Genomic DNA, 26,217 nt, shown 5'->3' with positions numbered 1-26,217 from the left:
CTTGGTGAACTCTGACCTGCAAAATCGCATCACTTGACTGCGTGAGAACAATCGAGGATCAAAACATGACCTCTCTGGACAGAAATTTAAGGCATGTAGCAATCGCTCGTTTTTTTTTTTAATGTCTAATCATCTTGTTTAATCCCGCCCCTTTTCGCAGCGCAGTACGACAGAATTTCACACACACAAAGCCCAGTGTGACTGCAGCTTTAGTTTGTGAAACTTGTTCAAATGCACCAATATATTACCCATATTCACTGAGAAATGGGGTGTACTCATTTATGCTGAGCACTCTATATAGTTTTTTGGAATTAATTTGTTCTATTAACTGAACTCGAGTTGATAACCAAACATATTGATAAGTTACTAATACTCTAAATGTTTAATGATATGATAACACAAATAAATATATGTGTATATAACTCAATATATACAAGTTTATAAGTACATAATATAATATATATATAAATTTAAAGTACTCAAACCATTTTGTTTCAAAACTTAAGTGGCTTTCCGCAACCAGTTTCCTTAAACAGTTTGAGATAACTTATCGGGTTTTATTATTATTATTATTATTTTTTTTTTTAATAATTTCTTTTAATTTATTATTATTATTATTTAAAAAGTTTAATTATTTTAAAATTATTATGTTAAAACCTACTAAAATCAATAAAGACAGTGTTATAAAAAAAGCGCAGTACAACATATGAAGTGGATCAAAACGTTTTGCTAAATTGTAATGAGTATTGTTCAATAGTTTTATGACAACTGTGATGAAAGGTTTTGATCTACTTTAGGTGAAATAATGTTAAAAATCTGCTTTCATTTGATGCTTTACACATACATTAATTGTTAAACCAAATTACAATAATAACATTTTAAAACATTACTATATAAATACTATGAATATTCAAATGAAAATAAACTGCATTTCAATAATTGCATAATACTTTTTAATTTAATTATTATTTAAACAATTCATAACTTAAGTGAAATTCCTAATTTAGGTCTAATTTTAGACCTTTGGATGGCACAATGGCTCAGTGGTTAGCACTGTCGCCTCATAGCAAGAAGGTTGCTGGTTCGAGTCACGGCTCTGTCAGTTGGCATTTCTGTGTGGAGTTTGCATGTTCTCCCCGTGTTGCCGTGGGTTTCCTCCCGGTGCTCCAGTTTCCCCCACAAGTCCAAACACATGCGCTATAGCTGAATTGGATAAACTAAACTGGCCGTAGTGTATGAGTGTGTATGGATGTTTCCCAGTACTGGGTTGCAGCTGGAAGGGCATCCGGTGTGTGAAACATATGCTGGATAAGTTGGCGGTTCATTCCACTGTGGCGACCCCTAATGAATAAAAGGACTAATCCGAATGAATATTTATGAATGATTAAACCTAGACATTTTAAGTGACTTTTAGCTTTAAAAAAAGATTTACTCAATAGGTGTAGACTTTATTTAAATGTAATGTATTATTTAATATATTAATTAACAGATATAAGTGCATTTCGATTCATATTTCCAGAAAACAAGTAGTTATTGAATCTGCATTTTGTAAATCTGCCAGTTCCTTGAAATGAAAGTGATCTCGAGCACTAGCCAGCAGTGATTGTATACTGTATTTAAATCTTTTTAAATGGAGATTTGATTAATACTACGATGCTATAATATTACAGTTGTCAAAAATGCATTTAAAAACATACCTCTACACTTAATAACACAAAATAAAATGTCTGAATATTAAAGCAAGCGTTATCAGCAGAGAAATGCTTGCTGCAGTTTTTCTCAGAAGCAACTTCCCATTTCTAAGTCATTAGCTGCAGTCACTTTTTGAGAAATGTTTTGCTTAAAAGTCTTCCTTTGAATTTCAGTGTCATATGTGACTGCACATGCATAGGCATACATTCATTCAAACATAAATAGCACATGCTCTATGAATAATGTTCATAATCCTGCCTCTTTTCTCACCTCGGTGTATGTGTGCCAACGCCAAAGTGGTCACGTGATGTAAACAAGAGTTCCAGGCCATAAAGAACTCCTCTTTGTTTTTGTCCACCTGTTCCAATGAAGAAAAAAATGCAATGAATGTGATTTAGTGTCAGGAAAGAAGACTAAAATTCTATATAAAATGACTCATTTTGAAACGCAGCTAACAGGAAACATTCTGAGAATTTTGGATATAATTCAGGCTTGGTTCTTTGAAAGCTATGTTCTATGGAAGAAAAAGTTCTTCCAGTAATGCTAATAGAATGTTCAATGTCAGAACATTAGTGTGCAGATTTGGGTGTTCATCTAATATTTTTATATGCAGTAGAAAATGATTTGCCCTCCTGTGAATTTGTTATTAATTTTTTTCAAATATTACCATAATGATGTTTATCACAGGTATTTTTCTCAGTATTTCCCATAATATTTTTTCTTCTGGAGAAAGGCTTATTTGTTTTATTTCAGCTGCAATTAAATGCGTTAAATTTTTCTTAAAAACGATTTTAAGGTCAATATTAGGTAGAGGTGTGAACCTAGCCTTGTCTCATGGTTCGTTTCGGTTCCGATTATCATGCTATCGATTTGGTTCAATTCGATATCTCGGTGCATCACGGTGCATTGAAGATGCTTTTCTATACACAGTTTTATAAATTACTTCACAGTACAAGAAAAATGTGTGTATATATATATATATATATATATATATATATATATATATATATATATATATATATATATATATATATTGTTTGTAATACAAGTTTGTCCTTTAATACAAACAGTCAGATATATGAACTGTACCTTTAAAACCCAAGTACACATTTTTGGAAACACGTGACAAAAATTACAATTATTAGTAAATAAAATGCTTTTTTTTCCTTTCAAGGGTACATTTTAGACTTTACAGCAAATAAATGTTCAATTAAAGCATTTCACAGCTACTTACAACTCACGAAATGTGGATTACATCGTTAAAAAGGCTGTTTATTAGTGACACCGGTGGCCATTCAGTGAACTGCAGCTTGAAACATATTTTTTTTATTTTGTTGTTCTTCGATTATAGCTAAAAAGAAGTTAAATACCTTTGTTGTGTTAGCAAACACATCCACGCTGTGACATTTAGATTGTAAAAACACTGAGATGCACTGAAATTCAGTTTTGTTTTAAAATTTCACACACTAGCAGTAAAAAAAAACAATTTATAAACGTGACAGAAATTACAATTATCAATTAATAAAATGCATTTTTTTTCAATGGGTACCTTTTAGACTTTATAGCCAATGAATACTCAATTAAAACATTTCACAGCTACTCACAACTCACAAAATGTGGATTTCATCTGTCAACAATTCAGAAATGTTTATTAGTGACACCGGTGGCCATTCTGTGAACTGCAGCTAGAAACGTATTTTTTTTTATTTTATTGTTCTTCGATTAGAGCTAAAAAGAAGTTAAAAATACCTTTGTTGTGTTAGCAAACACATCCACGCTGTGACATTTAGATTGTAAAAACACCGAGATGCACTGAAATTTAGTTTTGTTACAAAATTTCACACACTAGCAGTAAAAAAAAACAATTTATAAACGTGATAAAATTTACAATTATCAATTAATAAAATGCATTTTTTCTTTCAATAGGTACATTTTAGACTTTATAGCCAATGAATATTCAATTAAAGCATTTCCCAGCTACTCACAACTCACGAAATGTAAACTACATTGTTAAAAAGACTTGCTGAACAATTCAGAAACGCTTGTTATTAATGACATCGGTGGCCGTTCAGTGAACTGCAACTAGTAACACATTATTTTATTGTTCTTCGATTAGAGCTTAAAAAAAGTTAAAAATACCTTTGTTGTGATAGCAAACACATCCACGCTGTGACATTTAGATTGTAAATACAATATGAGATGCACTGAAATTCAGTTTTGTTACAAAATTCCACACACTAGCAATAAAAAAATTTATTGGAACTGACAATTAATTATGAATAAATGGATTTTTTTCATTGATGGGTACATTTAAGCCTTTATAGCCAATAAATGTTCAATTAAAGCATTTCACAGCTACTCACAACTCACAAAATGTGGGTTACATCAATAAAAAGTCTCTCTGAACAATTCAAAAATGTTTATTAGTGACACCAGTGGCCGTTCAGTGAACTGCAGCTAGTAACACATTTTTTATTTTATTGTTCTTCGATCAGTACTTAAAAAGAAGTTAAAAATAGCTTTATAGTGCTAGCAAATACATCCACGTTGACTTTTAGATTGTAAATACACTATGAGATGCACTGAAATTCAGTTTTCCACACACTAGCAATACAAAAAACTATTTGGAAACGTGACGAAAATGACAATAATGAATAAAATGCATTTTTATTTCCTTTAATATGGACATTTTAGATTTTATAGCCAATAAATGTTTAATTAACGAAATGTGCGAAATGTGGACTACATCGTTAAAGTTTCGCTGAACAATTCAGAAACGGTTGTTATTAGTGACATCGGTGGCTGTTCAGTGAACTGCAGCTAGTTATGTATTTTTTATTATTTTATTATTTTTTTATTAGAGCTAAAAAGAAGTAAAAAAATACCTTTGTTGTGCTAGCAAATACATCCACGCTCTGATATTTAGATGAATATATAAATACACCTATGAGCTGCACTGTAATTCAGTTTTGTTACTAAATTTCACACACTGGCAATAAAAATAAAAATATAGCATTCAATTCTATTACTCTTTTGTTTCTATAAAATAAAAAAATAGAAAGATAATATTCAGGTTCCGCTAACGTTCTTATTTAGTTATGAAATAGGGCTGAACAATATATTGTTTGAGCATCGATGCTGCAATGTGTGAATCTGAAAATGTCACACTGCAGAATTAGATTATAAAAGATTAAAAGATAAAGATATTATTACATTTATTATTATTATTATTATTATTTATACAATGATGACCATGTTATTTTACTTTTGATGTTCAATGTATGTACTTGAATACTGTTAAGACTTCCCAGAAAACCATAAAGTTTATTTATTTATTTATTTTTGATTGTAATTTATTATAATTTATGTAGACGCACTGCATAGAAAACGATTATCCCAGTCCATTTAAATTAATAACACCATTCCAAATAAAGCGATTCGAATCATCTAATTTATTCATATCGCAATAATTACTGTGGCAAAACAAAATATCGCAATGTCATATTTCTCCAATATCGTGCAGCCCTATCATGAAAACATTATACAATTTTTTTTAACTTTCCAAAACAAGAAACAGCTACATTTCAGTTTTCATTTTTGCAAACATAATGTTATATTCCACCCAGGGTCTTCGGAAATATGTGACGAAAAATGGACAAAAATGACAATTACTTATGAATAAAATGCATTTTTTGTCTTTCAATAGGAACATTTTACACTTTATAGCCAATAAATGTTTAATTAAAGCATTTCACAGCTATTCACAACACATGAAATGTGAATTACATCGTTAAAATTCTCGCTAAACAATTCAGAAAGCTTGTTATTAGTGACATCGGTGGCAGTTCAGTGAACTGCAGCCAGTAATGTATTTTTTTATTGTTCTTCGATTAGATTTAAAAAGTTAAACATACCTTTGTTGTGATAGCAAACACATCCACGCTGTGATATTTAGATTGTAAATATACTACGAGATGCTGTGAAATGCAGTTTTGTTACAAAATTCCACACACTGGCAATAAAAATGTGGAAACACGTGACAAAAATGACAATTAACTATAAATAAAATGCTTTTTTTCTTTCATTGGATACATTTAGACATTATAGCCAATAAATGTTCAATTAAAGCATTTCACAACTACTCACAACTCACGAAATGTGGATTGCATCATTAAAAAAAGCACGCTAAACAATTCAGAAAAGCTGGTTATTAGTGACACTGGTGGCCATTCAGTGAACTGCAGCTAGTAACTTTCTTTATTTGGAAACAATTAATTATGAATAAAATGCATTTTTTTCTTTTAATATTTACATTTTAGACTTTATAGCCGATAAATGTTCAATTAAAGCATTTACATCAATAAAAAGACTTGCTAAACAATTCAGAAACGCTTGTTATTAGTGACACCGGTGGCCATTCAGTGAACTGCAGCTAGTAACCTTTCTAATTTGGAAACAATTAATTATGAATAAAATGCATTTTTTCTTTTAATGTGTACAGTTTAGACTTTATAGCCAATAAATGTTCGATTAAAGCCATTACATCAATAAAAAGACTTGCTGAACAATTCAGAAACGCTTGTTATTAGTGACACCGGTGGCCATTCAGTGAACTGCAGTTAGTAACATTTTTTATTTGGAAATGAATTAAAACATGACAATTAACTATGAATAAAATGCATTTTTCTTTTAATGTTTACATTTTAGACTTTATAGCCAATAAATGTTTAATTAAAGCATTTCACCGCTACTCAAAACAGCCACTGATCTCCTCGCCCATCAGTAAAACACACAGAGGGGAAACACTCTTTGTTTCATTTGATTTATAGTAAGAGTGACTGACCTTGGTGTAAAGTCGACTCGCTAGACTGCGCTGTAACACTCTTTCCCTGTAGCGCACGGCTTTCAGCAAGAACATTAGGTCTCCTACTTTGTCCACGCTGAAGCCAAGAAAGCTAGACAAACAAGGAAACCGCCAAAAGAAATACAGATTAACTCACTCAGACAAAGAGATACTGTATAAAAAGCACAAATACGCTATCAGAATCACATCTAGACAAAGAAAAGCTGATTTTATTCAGCCTATGATGGACGATTGCAGATCTCTGCTTCGGTTAATATGTTATGAATAGTAGGCTGGAAAATCATTACACCTCTCAAATTTTCCTCTTAGGCAAAAATTGCTAAATTGGTGACCTAATTGTGAGTGTAAACACAATCGTGAGAATAGACCTGTTCCTTAGGGCTGAACTGTCTGTCTGTCTGTGTGTGTGTGTGTGGCTCTTTAGGAATGTGAAGTTTTAGATGCTTGTATGATCTTACATTGCAAAGCCAACAGACAAATGCCATCTGATGAGGAGAATTAGGCTGGAAATGTGGCCAGAATAGCATTAGAGGTGCAGATACAATTCAAATTCTTTACTTTTTAGATTAATAAGCACATAAAATAGGTAATTGTCCAGTGTCCTTGCATGCTATACATCATTTAAAGGGGACCTATTATGCAAAAATCACCTTTATAAGGGGTTTAGACACAGTTGTGTGGCAACGGTGCATGAATATAACCAGCTGCTAATGGTAAACATTCATTAATTAAATTTTTTTATAATCACACTTGATGAAAACAGTCTGCAGAAACGCTTTGGTTGACATTCTCCCTTTGTACGTGTCATCAGAGGGGGAAAGCCCCGCCCATTAGTGACCATCTCTCACTTGTTATAGTAAACAGCCCTGAGAAATAGCAGTCGTCCTTTATAAAATCATTTCTGCATAATAGATCCCCTTTAAAGGTGCAGTATGTAAGTTTGACACCCAGTGGTTGAATTAGGTATTGCACTCCTGGTTCAAAACACACGCAAAGAGCAGGTTGCCAGATTAATAATACTAAGGAAGGCTGATTTAAATCGTTTTCTTAATAAAATCAACGGTGTGAGATAAAAGGAATATTTTCCATATTAAAAGGAGTTTTTGTCCTAACAATCACCTCGAATTGATATATTAGAAAAGGCTTTTATTTCTTGCAGCTGAACAACAAAAAACTGACAGTGATCACCTCAGGTAAACCTTATGTGCTTTATTCAGTCTTAAATGCTAACAATCTTTGTTACATGAAATTTATGTGAGTTTTACAAAATATTTATTACAATACTACTGAAAGCAGCAGCAGATAGTTCACCTTAGATCAGGGGTGGACAAACTCAGTCCTGGAGGGCCGGTGTCCTGCGCAGTTTAGCTCCAACTCTAATCAAACACACCTGCTTATAGAATTCTAGTGATCTTAAGGACACTGATTAGCATGTCCAGGTGTGTTTGATTAGTGTTGGAGCTAAACTGTGCAGGACACCGGCCCTCCAGGACCGAGTTTGCCCATCCCTGCCTTAGATCTTGAAAATAAAATAAACCGTTTGAAATTGAACTTTAGAGCTGTGACTCAGTGCAAGCTAACACATATCAGTGATTCAGCATCTACATTTAACAATGTTAAAGAGGTTTAATATGTATTAATTAGTTTCGTTGGAGTGCAGTAAGTGCACTATTCTGTGCTTCTGAACGGCTGTATTTAAATTTCTGTCGTTTTTCGTCTGGTGCAAGCAGCCAAATTGTTTATCACTGCAAATCTCGTCACGTACTGTACATGTTGTTAGGACACGGCGTTACAATGAAACCAGGGTTCTGTTCTTCATATGTGGATTACTAAATTAGCTGCATTTGGTTTTTGACAATTTGACATGATCCAGGATCGTTTCGTTCTTCGTTAAGTTTAAATATATATGTATAAATAAAACTTATACAGTCTACACTCCGGAATAAAAGTACAAAGACTGGGGTGGTTCTCCTTAAGGGGTTCAAAGAGAACATTTATTAATAAGGACTTTTTAGACACAAACACGTACTATTTTAAGGTACCAGCTTTAGTACAATTTGTGTACAATATGCACAATATTCGACAGTTTTTTTTAAAGGAATGCAGTCATGCATGTGTTTGAAAGCTAATATTACAGTGATTTGATGCTTCGCAAAAGTTTTACCGATATCAAAATGCTTTTTAGATCAGGGTGTCCGCGGGGTGTTAAAAAGTATTAAAAGTTGATCAATCAATTATGAGAAAATTAAGGCCCTTAAGAGGTATTAAAATGTTTTAATCCTGTTTTTTTGAGGTCTTAAATTTTGTTCAAGCAATGTGTTTGACTCCAAAAAAATATATTTATTTTCCTCGATCCACGTGATTTGTTCAGGCCGGGCGCATCCAGCCAATCTCCTCTGTCCTCCTCTGTGAATTGTTCAGTGAACTGTAATCTGTAATTTGCGACAAACGTGGGAAGGTGATGTGCCACTCTCCACATGTAGAGAAACAATAGAGCGAAACAGACGGCATAATGGGAAAATGTAAGTTTGCGTACTCTTGGTTGGAGAAAGACGGGTTTAAACAGTGGCTGAAACCTGTCGCTGAAAACAACCGCATAATTTACTCTTTCAAGCTTTTGTTTCTTCTGAGCTTATATGAGTTCTGTTGCGTGGTTGTGCTCCATTCATTTATTTAACTACAACTGTTTATTAAGTTAAAGATTTGATACTGATTATAACTTGAAGTGGCGACGAGGTCTTAAAATATTCTGAGGTCTTTAAAAAGTCTTAAAAAGGTATTGAAATTACCTTTAGGATTCCTGCATGAACCCTGTAGATGCAAAATGCATTATACAGCCAGTTATTCCATACGCCGATTAAGACACTTGAATAGGATTAGGCAACTATAATAAAGAAAATCTACTCTAAATGTAAAAACTAAATAAATTGCTAAATACTCTCGACCAGGGCTCAATTTGTGCCGGAACACCTCTGAAATCTGATCCAGCACCTCATTTTTACCGATCCCCCTCCTCCTTTTACTCCTCCCCCGTCCGCTGTTCACTTTCACTTTCTTCCACTACTCCCCAACCCTCTTCACTTTCCTCTTCGACAACCACCACACCGCACCCCTCCCCCCAATTAACTTTCATTCGTGTAACCCCTCCGCCATCTAACGCCCCGCCATCATCCCCGTTCACGCCCCTCTACATCCTCAGGTAACATGCCAGATCCGTTACCCCGATCTGTTCCGGGACCTTGCAATTCACAGATTAAGCACTGTTCTTGACACATGAAAGTGTAAAGCCTGCATGCAGCTCACAACAAATGTGGAAAGTTATTGCGTATCATATTTAACAAACTGTTTATTATGCATTTTATATAACTTTGCTCGCATGGATAATTGAATATTAATCAGATGATGTCATTACGCTGCTGTGCCGCCGGCTAATCGTTGCATTGCTGATCATGATTTCAAGGATCGATAGATCTGTCCTTCACAACACACGCAGCGATCTCAGATTAGTTCATCCAGACATTTTAATTTGATTCACGAACTTGTTTAATTAGCCAGAGATCAGTTATCAAGATTAACAGATCCAGAATCTGTCAAATTTATCGTAGATCATTTAAGCGAGGTACGAAGAACGAATCCCTGCTCACCCAATGTTTATGTTCATAATATTTATATTATTTGCTAATTAATAACCACTTCATGTGGAACTCTGAATCAGCGTCTCACTGCTACAGTCCACCAAAGGTCGCATTTTCACTTTGAGAGGCTTCATGACTGAATGAATCACACCAAGGCAACCCGGGGTGCTGACTAGGCATGTGCCGGTATCACATTTTCATGCTGCGATTAATTGATTGAGCTTTTATCACGGTATACGGTGTTATCACGATATTGTAATTTTACTAGAGAAACAGGTAAAAAAACACAAAAAACTTCAGTTTCGTCAACTTAGTAACTTTAATAACTTTTTAATTAACTAAAAGTACTTCAAACATTTAAATACAAATAAATATAAATAAAACAATACACAATATAAAAGTAAACTTGAGCAATTATATCAAAGTGAATGTGCAAAGGGAAACCGTCTTCGATCAGCAATCCCTCTGCATTTTTTTGGAACCCAAAATATTTCCAAACCTCTGACTGAGGGGAATAAATTGTCAGCAGCGATCCTCCTTCCGCCATGCTTCTTCTTCGTGTGAGGATTAGAGAGCGGTGGCAGCGGCGGCGCGTGCTGTGTGCACACAGTGCTTCTACATGCGGGGATTGTTTCCATCAGAGTGCGCATCAGTTCTGCGCAGCATATACGCAGTGTTTCTTCAAGCGGTTGATGGAAAATAAGCTGAAGGGGGATAAATTGTCAGCAGCGTTCCTCCTTCCGCCAAGCTTCTTCTTCGTGTGAGGATTATAGTGCGGAGGCAGCGGCGGCGCGCACACAGTGCTTCTACATGTGGGGATTGTTTACATCAGAGTGCGCATCAGTTCTGCGCAGCATATACGCAGTGTTTCTTCAAGCGGTTGATGGAAAATAAGCTAAGGCGCGTTCTAAGAATATAAATTCGGATCTATTATTTTTCACGGTATTTTGAAGTGCCCGCAATAACAATATCATTAAGTGCATATTCATTACCGTGATTTATCGCATTACCGAATACCGGCACAAGCCTAGTGCTGACATATAATTGGCTAAACTGGCAACGGGCGGGTTACAGGGACCAAAACAAAGACAGTGTTCCGGCACGTAATGCACATTTTCAAAGCAGAATATCTGACTTCAGCATTGTTTTTAGATAAATCAGAATCACTTTGCATGTTTCTTAAATATCTGCAAACATATTAAGGTAATTTTATGCTTTAGAAAAGTCAAAAACGTACATGCTGCACCTTTATTCTTTAATTCTTTAATGATTACAGTCCATGCATTTTTTTTTTCGCATGCATGCACTGCACATTGATAAAAATGCATCGATCTCTTACCTTGTTCTAAGGCTGTCTGACGCTGAGCTGGTCAAGTTTCTGATCAGTCCCATCACCAGGTTGTTGCCCATCTGTTTGGTGTACTGAGTCAGCAGTTCTCGAACCACCACCTGCACAACAACAAAAACCTGATTAAAGACAAACTGCTTAGGCACATATAATGTCAATAATATGTTGTCTAAAATATGAGCTGCTTTAGTCAAATACGGGCTGGTAACTTAGAGCTTTTAGCAGATTTTAAATGTTATTTATTTCTTTTTTTTAATGCAGTGTTTTATTACAATTTTCAGACCAGCATAACTGTAATTTTTTTTGTTTTGTGCCACGTTGTTTCAATAACAAATCCATTTGTGCCACTCTATGGACTCATGGGTGTTTCAGTCTGAGAAAAGAAGAAGGTGCATTGATGGCTTGCTTCTATTTTGAGGAACTGAAATAGACCACGCCACTGACAACCTAAAAAGCTGCTCTAAAGTCCAGCTTAGAGCAATTTGCATTCGTATAATGCTATTATTGTTAGCAGTATTATTTATTATATGCATATTTATATTTGTTTTAATAAAAACAAGCTTAGATTTGTCCACCTGTCAGGTTTTAGTGACGTCTGCATCACCATATGGGGCATAGGAACAGGACGCCTGTTTGCACTACACTTTATTATTATTGTTCATTTATTCCTTTGCTGGAAATTAGAACTAAATTTAGAAATAGTTTTGAACAAATCTTTGCACTTAACAAACTAAATTAAATAAGTAGGCTAATAGATGTCTTCAGTTTCCTTACTCTACGAAAGTAAAGTAGTAAAGAGTAAAAGTAAAAAGAAAGTAAAGAGGCTGAATGGAGGAGGCTCGTTCTTTATCCTCACGCTGCAGATGCTCTGTTTAACAGTTCTCTTGCTAGTGAAGCGTTCAGTTTTTGCACTTACAAAGTTCGCCATGTAAATAGCAAATGTGCCATGGTTTGACACAACTGACTCTTAAAGGGAATAGGAGAGGAGACTCTGATGGGTTTAATGCACGTTATGCTCAAAACACACCCAGAACTCATTACGAGAATAAGCACAACCCTGTTAGACCATGCACCGTAGCGCAGACCATATTTTTTTCATCCTTAAAATAGCAAAGTAGATTCAGACAAGCCCTTAGTGCTTTTGCGCCATTCACTTTAGACTTTGCGCCTAGATCCTTAAAGTAGAGCCCAAAAACTCAGTGGGAAAAGTTTCTTAAGTTTATAGTATGGATCGGCATACAAATTTACTATTATGTTTGTTGGTATGTTTCTAGTATGAATTTGTATATGGTTAGTATGTTGGTATGATTGTTAGTAGTGTTTCTAGTATAGATTGGTATGTCGATAGTATGTTTTTAGTGTGGATTGGTATATTTCAAGTATGGATTGGTATGTTGTTAGTATGTCCAACGTAAAGTCAATGGCAGTTTTTTACAATGTAAGTCTATGGAATAGTTGCTAGGGTGTGGCTAGTAAGATGAAAGGTCACCAGTGAGTTAAATGAGCCCAACCTTAAGTCTGTATGACAGTCTGTATGATAAAAGTATGATAAAGTCTGTATGATAAAATTTAAGAGGTCACAAAGTTTGGTCCAATATTAAGTCAATGGGACTTTTCCGAATTTTCCGGGTCAGTTTTCTGAAAACCGTAAGTCAGATCAGTTGGAAAAGATATAGCAACTTAATTCAGTATAGTTTGGAGGTTTGTAGTTAGTCTGGTGGTTGTAGTATGAACGGTCTAGGAGGAGATGCGTTCTTAAAATAGTCTAAAAAGACGGAAGAATAATAAGTTAATGTAGTATAACAGTATGTTGGCTTTCACAAGCCACCATAATAACATTCTCTAAGTGGAGCTAAAGTACAGTAAAGTAAGTCTTTACCTCTGTAAAATAAAGTGCACTCTAGTACACATTTAAAAGAGCTTACTATGAACAATAATGTACTTTAGATGTGACGCATGTACAGTAGTGACTATTGTAGATATTTCATATAGTGCAGGAACACAATGCAGACTCATACTCAAAGTAACTCTCATGCCCTACAGTACAGTAATGTATATACCCTAGTTTACTCCACCCAGTCCTTAGTGTAAAGGTGTGATCCTAATGGTCAGGACTTCCCGTCAGTCATTAACTTTCCTCAAGGGATCACGCAATCAACACAACATCACATTATAAACACCACAATCCAGACGCACAACCCCAGAAAGTCAATGACTCATTGTGTCATAATCATTGTGTACGTTTGTGCGCCAGAAACCTAAAATAACCTCCTGTTTTCACATCTGCAGTACAGAAAGTGCTTCACCACTGCATACTGTAAAATAGGCTTCTCATAGTAACCAAATTGGACACACTCAGCGTCCAAAACGCAACAGTGTACCAGTCATGTGTATGAAATTTGGAGATAAATGCTAATTTCCCTTATGACAGGTGACGATAAAACATCTTAATGACTTTATTAGGCTGTAAATTCCCCATGACTGATCTGAATGCGAGAGCGGGAGAGAAATAAAGAGCGAGTCTTGGGTTAAAGGGGTTGGCAGAGACTCGCACGGTTCTTGTGACTTTGGTTTAAGCTGTGGTCCCGCAAAACTCATCACCCTTTATTTTCACATGCCCAATTATGACCCTCAGCACTGGCTGGTCATTTGTTGTTAGCCTAAAGCGCTTAATCAAATGACACACATTTAGTCAGAAACCTTTTGAAATGTGCTTTGAAATGGCAAAGCTGATGCATTATGATGTTAAATTAGTAGTCAAAGGCAGCAGGTTACATCTTAAAGTTCTGTGGGCGTAAATGCCTTGTTGATACCAGAGGTCAGAGGAGAATGGCCAGACTGGTTCCAGCTGATAGAAAGGCAACAGTAACTCAAATAACCACTATTTACAACCGAGGTCTGCAGAAGAGCATCTCTGAACACACAACACATCCAACCTTGAGGCGGATGGGCTACAGCAGCAGAAGACCACACCGAGTGCCACTCCTGTCAGCTAAAAACAGAAAACTGAGGCTACAATTCACACAGGCTCACCAAAATTGGACAATAGAAAATTGGAGAAACGTTGCCTGGACTGATGAGTCTCGATTTCTGCTGCAACATTCGGATGGGAGGGGCAAAATTTGGTGTCAACAACATGACAGCATGGATCCATCCTGCCTTGTATCAACGATTCAGGTGGTGTAATGGTGTGGTGAATGTTTTCTTACCACACTTTGGGGTCATTAGTACCAATTGAGCATCTTGTCAACACCACAGCCTACCTGAGTATTGTTGCTGACCATGTCCATCTCTTTATGACCACAGTGTACCCATTTTCTAATGGCTACTTGCAGCAGGATAACACACCATGTCATAAAGCGTGAATCATCTCAGACTTTCTTGAACATGACAATGATTTCACTATACTAAAATGGCCTCCACAGTCACCAGAGCTCAATCCAATAGAGCAACTTTGGGATGTGGTGGAATGGGAAATTCACATCAAAGATGTGCAGCCGACAAATCTGCAGCAACTGCGTGATGCTATCATGATGCGATGCTATGTCGTGATATGTCATATCGTGATGCTATGTCAACATGGAGCAAAATCTCTGAGGAATTTTCCAATCCCTTGTTGAATCTCTGCCACAAAGGATTCAGGCAGTTCTGAAGGCAAAAGTGGGTCCTACCCGGTACTAGTAAGGTGTACCTAATAAAGTGGCCGGTGAATGTATATTTGAATGTAATAAATATTAATCACAAACTTAAAACGTGCAGTCAAAAAGCATCTACTTAAATATTTATTAAATAATAATGATCACAAATGACTGTCTTTATTAAAGTAAAAAATATATTTCAAAATTGTTCAGTAAATTGAACATTTATAAGAGTATCTCTTACAGGAAATGCTATTTTAGTTTAAATTTACTACTGAAGCAATATCTGAGTGATAATTGTTTATACACCATTTGTTCTTCTCCACTGTACTAGTGTATTAGATGATGCCGTTATTTCTAAGCACAAGCTGTTCCTGTCTGTGTGTAACACTTGCTGCACTTGCATTTTTTTAAAAAGATCACAGCGTTGGAAAAGTGTGGCTCAAATATCAAAAAACAACAGTCATCATTTACTCACCCTCATGTCGTTCCCAACCTATATGATTTTTCTCCATTGTGGCACACAAAAAAGAGATTTTCAGCAAAATGTGATGTGATAACCAATAACATTTGACGTCACTGACATCAAAGACCTGTTTACAGCTGCGATTTAAAGAGCGATTAAAATGACCATTTTAGTAATTGAGATGTTTAGCTAAAACTGTGGTCTTTGGCGGTTCAGATAATGCAAAGACAGTTTGAGAGTGAAAAAAAAAAACAGACATGTACAGGTAAAACAAAATGAATACAGTGGCTCCTTACAATACATAGAGGTGGTATGGAGTGAAATGATCCCTCTACACTCAAAAAAGAGAGTTCTGCTGTATGTTTAAACTACTTATTTATAAAGATAATGATTCGCACTCATTAAGTAATTGCTTCGTTCTGTTTTTATTTTTTATTTTTACAGTTGTCGGATGATCACCTAAAAAATAAAAACAGTACGAAGTAATTACTTAATGAGTGCGAATCATTACCTTTTTGAATAATAGCATTGATAAGATTGTCGCACCAAAGAAGTTTCTTCAGAAACCGCAAGCACGCAGGTCAAACTTCAGCAACTCTAAACTACTTATTTAAAATAAGTTGAAACGACACAATTCTTACGATTTTTTTTTTTGGGAACAACTTAATTGCTTTATGTTCAATCCACTTAAATTTGTCAACGTTAACTTCATCTGTTTGTGTTGGGAAAACATGAAGGAATTTAGTAGAACTCAGCATTTTTTACAGTGTGAGCTAGAAACTGAATGTTATTTAAAAATAATATCAATCCCCAGCTTCAACAAAATGTTCTGAGAAGAGTCTTAATGGTCTGGATTTCTCACATGAACATACAGTACAGTACGTTTTGATTCAACATGCAGGATAAACATGTACCGTTTGATTAAGCTTTTACACATTTTAGGTATTAATATGTACCTTTAAGATTCTAATATAGACTATTTTTGTTCAAACATGTATCTTTTGAACTGATATTGTACCAGTTATAACAAAGGAGAGTGATAACAAATGTGTATTCTTCCCTCTTTATAACAAATTGTTTACGATTGTGCTGCACAATACTATATACTGTATATATATATATATATATGGGGCAGCACGGTGGCACAGTGGGTAGCACAATTGCCTCACAGCAAAGTCGCTGGTTCGAGCGACTTCGATTTCTGTGTGGAGTTTACATGTTCTCCTTGTGTTCGCGTGGGTTTCTTCCGAGTGATCCGGTTTCCCCCACAAGTCCAAAAACATGTGGTAGAAGTAAATTGGGTAAGCTAAATTCGCAATATTGTATGTGTGTGAATGAATGAATACACACCTCACTGGCCACTTTATTAGGTACACCTTATTAGTACCGAGTTGGACCCACAGAGATACTCTTCTGCAGACCTCGGTTGTAACGAGTGGTTATTTGAGTTACTGTTGCCTTTCTATCAGCTGTAACCAGTCTGGCCATTCTCCTCTGACCTCTGGCATCAACAAGGCATTTGCACCCACAGAACTGCCGCTCACTGGATATTTCCTCTTTTTGGACCATTCTCTGTAAACCCTAGAGATGCGTGAAAATCCCAGTAGATCAGCAGTTTCTGAAATACTCAGACCAGCCCGTCTGGCACAAACAACCATGCCACGCTCAAAGTCACTTAAATCAGCTTTCTTCCCCATTCTGATGCTCGGTTTGAGCTGCAGCAGATCGTCTTGACCATGTCTACATGTCTAATGCATTGAGTTGCTGCCATGTGATTAGAAATTTGCGTTAACGAGCAGTTGGGCAGGTGTACCTAATAAAGTGGCCGGTGAATGTGTGTGTGTGTGTGTGTGTGTGTATATATATATATATATATATATATATATATATATATATATATATATATATATATATATATATATATATATATATATATATATATATATAATGGTTATTAAAATCAAAACAATTCTAAGTGGTAAAAAGGCAAATCAAAACTGTATGTAAAAACAGAGAGTGATGAGGCAGAAGTAATACAGATGGGCAGAGCATTCCACAATCTTGGACTAGGACTCTAACCCTAACTCTCCTATGAAAACATGTTCACCCCTGAATTTTAGGGATCCATAATAAGCTCTGGTTTGATAACCGAAGGGAGAGGTGGGGCTGATGTTAAATCAATAAATCTGACAGAGAGGGAGAGGACAAACCATTCAGTGATTTAAACATCAAGAGCAGAATTTTCAAATTGACACGATGCAACCAGAGCATGTAAAGATGATGTAATGTGGTTGATTTGGTCAATAGTGTTGTTATTTGTCCATGCATCTTCAGAGAATCTCACATTATATTGTGTCTTAAACTTGTAATAACACCCCAGGCTCATTGGGAATACGTGCCTCACCCTACATTTGAATCATAAAATACATTGCTCCGGGTATGTTGCATTGCACGATGCAGATGTCAAATCTATTGATTTATTGAAAAAAAAAAAAATAATAATAATAAAAAACAAAATTTTATATATATATATATATTTATATATATATATATATATATATATATATATATATATATATATATATATATATATATATATATATATATATATACACACACACACACAACTTTTGTTCTCTGCTTGTTAATGTTTAATCAATGTGTTTATATTCTGCATGCTGCATTTTCTCCCTCATTATGCAAGAGCATATTGAATGAATAGTGTTAACATGTTAATTAAAAAACCTTTCAATAAATGAGTAAAATGCAGCTTGGTGTGAGCTACTGTATGTACTGTTTTTCTTTTATTTACTGTAACTGATCTCCAGAAAATCTAGACAGGGACTCTGTCTAAAACAAGATGAAAAGCACATAAAATCAAATACTATGTATTACCTAAAGACTAAAAGTAGAACAAATATATATGGGAGCAGTACAGGAGCAGGAGTCATTTTAAACAGGAGTGGGAGTCATTTTACCAGGAGTGGGATGAGACAAGATTTCTTTCTGTGGGATTGGGATGGGACAGGAGGTAAAATCCACTCCCGAGTCATCCTCTAGTAGTCAGAGCAATGGACCGAAGTGGACCATGAGGCGTCTAGCTATCTGTTATATATGTCTATGGCAGGGCTATTCAATTAGTTTGTCATGGGGGGCCAGTTCATGAAAAGCATCCCAAAAGGGACAGAGCGAAATGACTTGCAATCTAAGTGATGGCACAACAGCATATAAGAGCCCATATGCTGTATTTTTGCTCGTTAAGACACCCACGTTGGCTTTTTCTACATTAAAATGTTAATATATTGTATTTAAAACATAAAATGCATAATATCAGTGCACTGGTACAATGTGGCTTTTTTACAAACATATTGAAATGTTGTATTTCGAAACACAACAAAAGCAGTGCAATGCGTAAGTACAGGCTTCTACATTCAGACACATTCATATGTTCTGTTTTGAACTGCATAACAATTATGGATGCAACAGTTGTAGATTTTGGTTGTACGATTATATTATCTGAAGAATAATCATGGCTTCCTGGTTATCACGTCTAATGTTAATTTAAGCTTTAGATTAGGAAAGTATTTAAATGAACAGTTGTTATTGTCTGTGTTCATACATATTTATAATCATTTTAATAGTTTATGATAATTCGTCTAACATATTTTTGTTAACATTGCACTGAAGGCCACGCACAACTCTCACCGCTAACTTACGGCGTGAGATGTTTTCCACTCGGTGCGTCTGGAAGGAATATACTCTTACTTTGGAAATAAAGAACTTGCGGGCGGAAATGTGAACGGCCCGCTGTTATAGTTAATCCAGTGTGCATGCGTATTAGCTAGTGGTGGGCAAAGCGAGGCTTCGTGAAACACTGAAACAGTTGAAGCAAATGTGTCGAAGCTTCGAAACGTTTCGAAACCCCACTCTACAGTGACGCCTAGTGGTCATTTTTTATGTATTGCACTGGAACAGTTTCAGCAAAGAACAGTTGAGCAAATTGAGGTATTAAATCCCACTTTGTAAGATCGAAGCCTCAAGTGGTATAGTGGAGTGGTTAGGGTTCCTGACTTCCATGCAGGGATTGTTGGTTTGAATCCAGGCTGATACAGTTATTTTGAAATGCTTTAATATCAGTTTGAGATGCTTTGTTTGTGCATCGTTCTGTTTCAACATTGGTCTGACATCCGAATAAACACTTTGTGAATAAATATAGCTTGCTTTGGTCATAAAACAGGGTTGTTGCTAGATCAGATACAGTTGTGGACAGAAGTTAACAAGAATTAATTATATTATTCATAAAATTTCCCATTTATTGTAATTTATTAACGTCTACCACAACTCTAAACCCAACCATCACAGTACTGTAAAATATTAATTATTGTTTAACAGTTACAAAAATGATGCTAAATTGATGGCGTATCAGCAGCTGTATCATATCTAGACTACACCATAAATAGTAACATGATTAAAATACATAAAATCACGATTTTGGAGTATTTGTACAAGTCGGGATTCGAACCCAAAAGTAATATGAAGCCTGTGTCACGCAAACGCTTCTGAACTGATCGATGCTTTGAATCGCTCTAGTCACGTGACCAGGTGTTTCGAAACACTTTAGTCACATGACCTGGGTGTTTCGGATCATGCTTTGCAGCAGTTTCGTCCCATGTAAACGCGGCGTTGAGAAGCCTTTAAGCTTAAGTATGCAAATGTTTTCATCTGCTTGAACCACTCACATGCGTCAGGTGACTCGCTCGGCGCAGCCTTCAGCTGCAGCTCGTGCTGTATTGAACAGACGCACGTCACTTCATAACTATAGCCGCCATTTTTTGACTGAACTAAATTTATTTTTGATGTCTTGGTCACACTATTTGGAAGCCGGAATAAATTGCTTGCCCGCGGGCCGTCAATTGAATTGCCCTGGTTTATAGTTTCACTCACGTCACGTTATTGCTAACGTTAGCAGAATTAACCTTCCCCAGAGACACGCTTCTGTTGTTCTTTCTTTTCTCTGACTTTTGTCACGGACACAAAACAGTCCAGTAAGTATTTACATAATATTCTTTCCTAATAAGAGAACTTTAAAAATGCACCACTAGCAGCGTGCGCTATTGATTTTGCCTCGATTCACCTGTTGCTAGGGCGCCATCTTGGACGCAGTTTCTCTTCAGCGCTCGTTATGACGTCACTCTCAGCCAGTGACGTCGCTTTCTAAACATTCGATCTGCATTCTTTTAAAGCTGTCACATCTCCTCTCAGTTTAGTCAGTTCTCAAGGTGTTGCTGTTTGTACTTGACCAAGGTGAGTTCAATACCGACGGTACGAGTGGAGCCACGCCAATCTCATGAAGTGTGCTTCGTGAAGCTTCACTCTGTGCTGTAGTTCCTCGCGGTTTGCGTACGTAAACGCATCATATTTTTCTTTCCATTTGGCGTGCGTTATTAAATCACCAGTCCTTACTCCTTATTTGCGTCTAATACCCCAGTTTGTCACGGGGGCATGAATGAAATGTTCATGAGTTAAAGTGAAACTGCCGAACTGAAGTTGAAGTCATCCAAAATGACAGGAAACTCTTACATGAAAGCACTTCACGTAAACATCTTCATTATATTATTGTCTAGATAATAACTAGATTACTGATGTCCATGTAAGCGTAGTCAGTAGTGTCTTTGAAATAAGTGAAAGATCCAGAAGGCCATCCTGCTGATTTAATTCAGAAGGGCACTTTTTTGGTCAGACGGCTCACCGGTTTGACTTTCATTCACCGTCATTCATTTTAAAAAGCACCCGGTCCATTTTATTTTGTATATGTTTTACTCGATCACATAAACTCTACAGGTGCCTGATAGTGTGGAGCTAACATTAATCAGGTTAGAAGACTTGTTCTCGCCACCTACAGTGCAATTCGGCCAGGTATACATCCGCACTAAAATGTCAAGGTGAAAGTCATCATAGCTTGCGTAGAATAGAAGAGACCCAGCTCCCAACCCAACTTTGAGATATTTTTTTTTATTGCCCGATAAGAGTCTCGCGTTAACGCAGATAACAGCCCACCGCTAATAGGAAATGGATATATACAAACATTTCTGTGGTAAAAGTGCATTTAATAACTCTTGTTAATAACTAAAATTGGAAAAATGTGCGTAATATATTTGTATGTAATTTGATAAATATGTACCCTCTCCTCTGTTTTTAAAAAAAAATATTTTTCTTATTTTTTTAATCTCATTTATTCCTTTCTTGTTAAGAAATATAAAGTGATTTTGTTGTATAAAAAACGACATGCTCGTTCTTGTTAATAAAAAATAAATAAAAATAAGTGCAAAGTAGTTTGAACTACAATAATACATGTAAATACATGATTAAAATAAAAACATTTTAAAAGCAAGGGCATCCGCTGCGTAAAACCAACGAAATCTCACGGCAATTCTAAACTTTTTGATTCAGTGGTTAATTCGTATGAATTCGTATGATCTAATTCGTACAATTCAGTACAATTTGCTCATCACCCAATGACGTTTGAGTGCCACGTCTCCTTTTTAAAATCGTATATTTTCGTATGACTCAACTCGAACGAGTTTGTACGAATTTGCCACTAAACTGACAAAACGTAAAATACTTGCATTTCCTCGTGAGATCAGGCTGGTAAAACATATGCTGGAATAGTTGGCGGTTCATTCTGCTGTGGCGACCCTTGATATATAAGGGAGTAAGATGAATGAATGATTTAAAATGACAAAAAGCGTCAGCCTGTTTCCAGGGATTCAGTTGCATGACTTTATTTTGGTCCTAAAGGAGATAATCTAATTCCAGCAGAAAATACATGTCTTTAGGCCTATTCGAGCTCTGAATGCAGACGTTGTGCTTGAGTTTCCACGCATGTTGTGTGCTGTGTGTGTGTGCATGCGTGTCGTTTTACGCATGTAATCTATGAACCAGCATATAATAGATCCCAAAGCCAACCTAATTACCTCAATAAGCTGTCCCACGATACACTGGCACGTTCAACATCGGCATCAAAATGAGCCCCTTTATTCCGATGCCTCCATAATCGACTTAATTCGATTTAGTTTGTCAGACACAGTTTGTATTTTGCAAAAGAATCGCCGCTTGTCTATTTTTCCCCTCCGAGCAGTCATGGTGTAGATATCTCAGTGTTTTTCTGTTTACTCTCGCCTTGTTTTGTCAGAACATGGGCATTTAAATGTGATATTGGACTATATTAAGGGAGTATCTCCAAAATAAGTGGGAAAACAAATAACAACCTTGAGGAAAAAAAGATGGTAATAAACATGACCCTTGTGACCAAGTTTTTTCTTGTTGCCCTCAATTCTTGCTGGCCAGTTTTATGAGTGCATTTGTTGTGCTGTGTCATCTTGTTACGTAGTGATTATGAATACCTGAAGCATGACCATGTTGTCACCCTCAAATGTGACAAAGACGTCCGAATCGCACTTTAGAGACGGGATACGGTTTTCCATCATGAAGCCCTGGGGGGGAAATCAACCACAGGTCATGTTTCAGTGGGAGAAAGCCAGTCAAAATACAGTCTGATGTTATGAGACGCGTTTATGGACGCTGTTTAATGGAAAATTACTCTAAACTTGATGTTTTATGTAATAAATGGAGCAAAGTACAGTGTTAATGATGCATTTTTATGAAGAAAAGTTATCTGAAATCCTCTATTAAATATTCATTTTATTTTAGAATCACGGAGATATACTTTTGCAGTTATAATAATTTATAACAATTATAATAATTATTTTTCAATAAAATAAGATAATTATAGTGCCTTCCAGCATGATAATAAATGAAAGTGAGAATTTGTATCATATATATATATATATATATATTATTTTTTTTTAGCTGGTTTTCAATGTATTTTTTGTACAGCAGGATAATAAATGGAGGCAAGAAATTATTTGTATATACAGTATTTTATAGTGAGACATGGTGGCTCAGTGGTTAGCAGTCACCTCACAGCTGGATGGTTGCTGGTTCGAGTCCCAGCTGGGTCAGTTGGCATTTCTGTGTGGAGTTTGCATGTTCTCCCCGTGTTGGTGTGGGTTTTCTCTGGTTGCTCCCCCACAGTCCAAACACATGCTCTATAGGTGACTTGAATAAGCTAAATACACATACACATACACATACACTTTAGGCCATAGTGCATGTGTGTGAATGCTAGAATGTATGGGTGTTTCCCAGTGTTGGGTTGCGGCTGGAAGGACATCCTCTGCGTAAACCATATGCTGGATAAGTTGGCGGTTTATTCTGCTGTGGCGACCCCAGATTAATAAAGGGACTAAGCCGAAAAGAAAATGAATAAATTAATGAATTTTTATTTTATATATTGCATATACAGTATTTTATTTTATTTTTAATTGTTTTTAAATGTATTTTTTGTAGAGCATGATAATAAATATAAGTGATAAAATATTTGCATATATAGTATTTTATTTTATTTTTAATTGTTTTTAAATGTAATTTTTGTACAGCATGATAATAAATGGAAGCGAGAACATATTTTTTTCTATATAATATATATATATATATATATATTTAGTTTTTTAGCTGTTTATAAATGTATTTTTGTACAGCATGATAATAAAAGGAAATAATAAAATATTTGTATATATTTATAAAATTTTTTAGCTATTGTAAATTTTAATTTATTTTTGCACAGCATCACAATAAATTGAAGTGAGAAAAAAAAATATATATATATATATTGTATTAGATTTTTAGCTGTTTTAAATGTAATTTATGTTTTCCTAAAGCATGGCAGTAAATGAAAGTGAGAACATATTTACATATTTAAATATATATATCAATATCATTAGATTTTTTTTGTTGGTTTTAAATGTATTTTTGTACAACATGATAATAATGAAAATGAAAATTTTTCAAATATATTTAATCCGTCGTTTTTTTAGCTGTTTTTAAATGTATTTTTTTCTACATGATGATAATAAGTAATAAAATATTTATATATATATATATATATATATATATATATCTTTTGATATCTTTAGCTGTTTTAAATGTAATTTAGGTTTTTGTACAGCATGACAATAGATGAAAGTGAGAACATATTTATATATACATTTATATTGTTTTAAATGTTTTTAAATGTAATTCATTTTTTGTACAGCATGACAAATGGACGCATAAAAATATTTTTATATATTTAATTAGATTTTTTTGTTGTTTTAAAATGTATTTTTTATAGCATGATGATAAACGAAAGTGAGAAATTTTTATACACTTTAAAACCTTTTTAGCTGCTTTTAAATGCAATTTGTTTTTGTCCAACATAATGAGTTAGTGAGAAACTTATATGAAGTTATTTAAACAATATATATATATATATATATATATATATATATATATATATATATATATATATATATATTAGATTTGTCCAACATAATGAGTTAAAGTGAGAAACTTATATGAAGTTATATAAACTATATATATATATATATATATATATATATATATATATATATATATATATATATATATATATATATATATATATATATATATATATATATATATATATTAGATTTTTAGCTGCTTTTAAAATTTAATTATTTAGCAAGGTTACAAAGAGAAGTGAGAAATTATTATTAATATTATTTATATATTTTATTAGAGTTTTAGCTGTTTTTAAATGACATTTTTTCTATAGCATAATAATAAATGGAAGTGAAAAAATATTTTTTGTTTATTTAGTTAGATTTTTACCAGTTTTTAAATGTATTTTTTGGTATTTTTGCATGATGAAAAAAATTGACATGATAAAATATTTTTATATACTACGATTTTTAGCAGTTGTAAACTGTAAACTATATTTCATTAGATTTTTACCTGTTTTAAATGTAATTTTATAATTATTTTTATACAACATGATAATAAATGAAAGAGAAAATTTACATATTTAAATAAATAATTGATTTTTAAAGGTTGTTACTTTACTATTTTCATTGGTAAAATACAGATCAAAAAGAGACAGTATATATCTAAAATGTAATTAAAAAGAATAACCTTGTTGTTTATCTAAATGTTGTATAAAACAAATATTACGTTAGCAAAATCATGCTAATATTCAATGAAAAATCCATTTAGCTTACACAACATTGCTTTGACTAAACTGTAAAAATGTTTGTATCAGTTATTTACATAAGCTAATTCTACCTAATTTACCTACTTAAGATTTAGCAATTAAGTTTTACCATAGTAAAATATTTTCCTTATGATGCATTTGTTTATGCCATATATTAGTGTGACATGTTTTAAAAAGCCATCTCAAAGTCTACACAAGTGCCGTTTTCTTTCCTACCGTGTGATTTGTGTTGCGTGAGAAGAAAAGGATTTAATGTCAGACGTGTGAAAACAAAGATATACACTGAGCTATTTATTACTGCACACATCAGTCTTGTGGTTTCATGCTTTTTAAACATTTACCAGCAATAGCTACAATCAACACAAGCATGAAACTGTGTGTTGAGGATGTCATTTAATGTCTCAAACAACAGTCAAGGAATACACAAAATACTGCATGTAGT

The 26,217-nt window shown here is 34.5% G+C and overlaps 1 protein-coding gene across 2 annotated transcripts in view; it reads right to left on the bottom strand.

Moving 5' to 3' along the window:
- The window catches only part of acoxl (acyl-CoA oxidase-like), a 130,205-nt gene that overhangs the window by 49,187 nt on the left and 54,801 nt on the right, over window positions 1-26,217 (bottom strand). Inside the window, exons 13-16 of one of the 2 annotated variants that reach the window (XM_056470581.1) lie at window positions 23,047-23,136; window positions 11,531-11,640; window positions 6,536-6,647; window positions 1,963-2,050 (exon numbers count right to left, since the gene is read on the bottom strand). In XM_056470581.1, the coding sequence (XP_056326556.1) occupies window positions 1,963-2,050; window positions 6,536-6,647; window positions 11,531-11,640; window positions 23,047-23,136 (400 nt within the window). The remainder of the gene's footprint in view (window positions 1-1,962; window positions 2,051-6,535; window positions 6,648-11,530; window positions 11,641-23,046; window positions 23,137-26,217) is intronic. The other variant, XM_056470582.1, reaches the window with a different exon arrangement.

This window comes from Danio aesculapii, chromosome 13 (assembly GCF_903798145.1).
Source record: "Danio aesculapii chromosome 13, fDanAes4.1, whole genome shotgun sequence".
Taxonomy (NCBI): domain Eukaryota; kingdom Metazoa; phylum Chordata; class Actinopteri; order Cypriniformes; family Danionidae; genus Danio; species Danio aesculapii.
The sequence above is the reverse complement of the archived record's forward strand: the minus strand, read 5'-3'. Positions and strand labels throughout refer to the sequence as shown.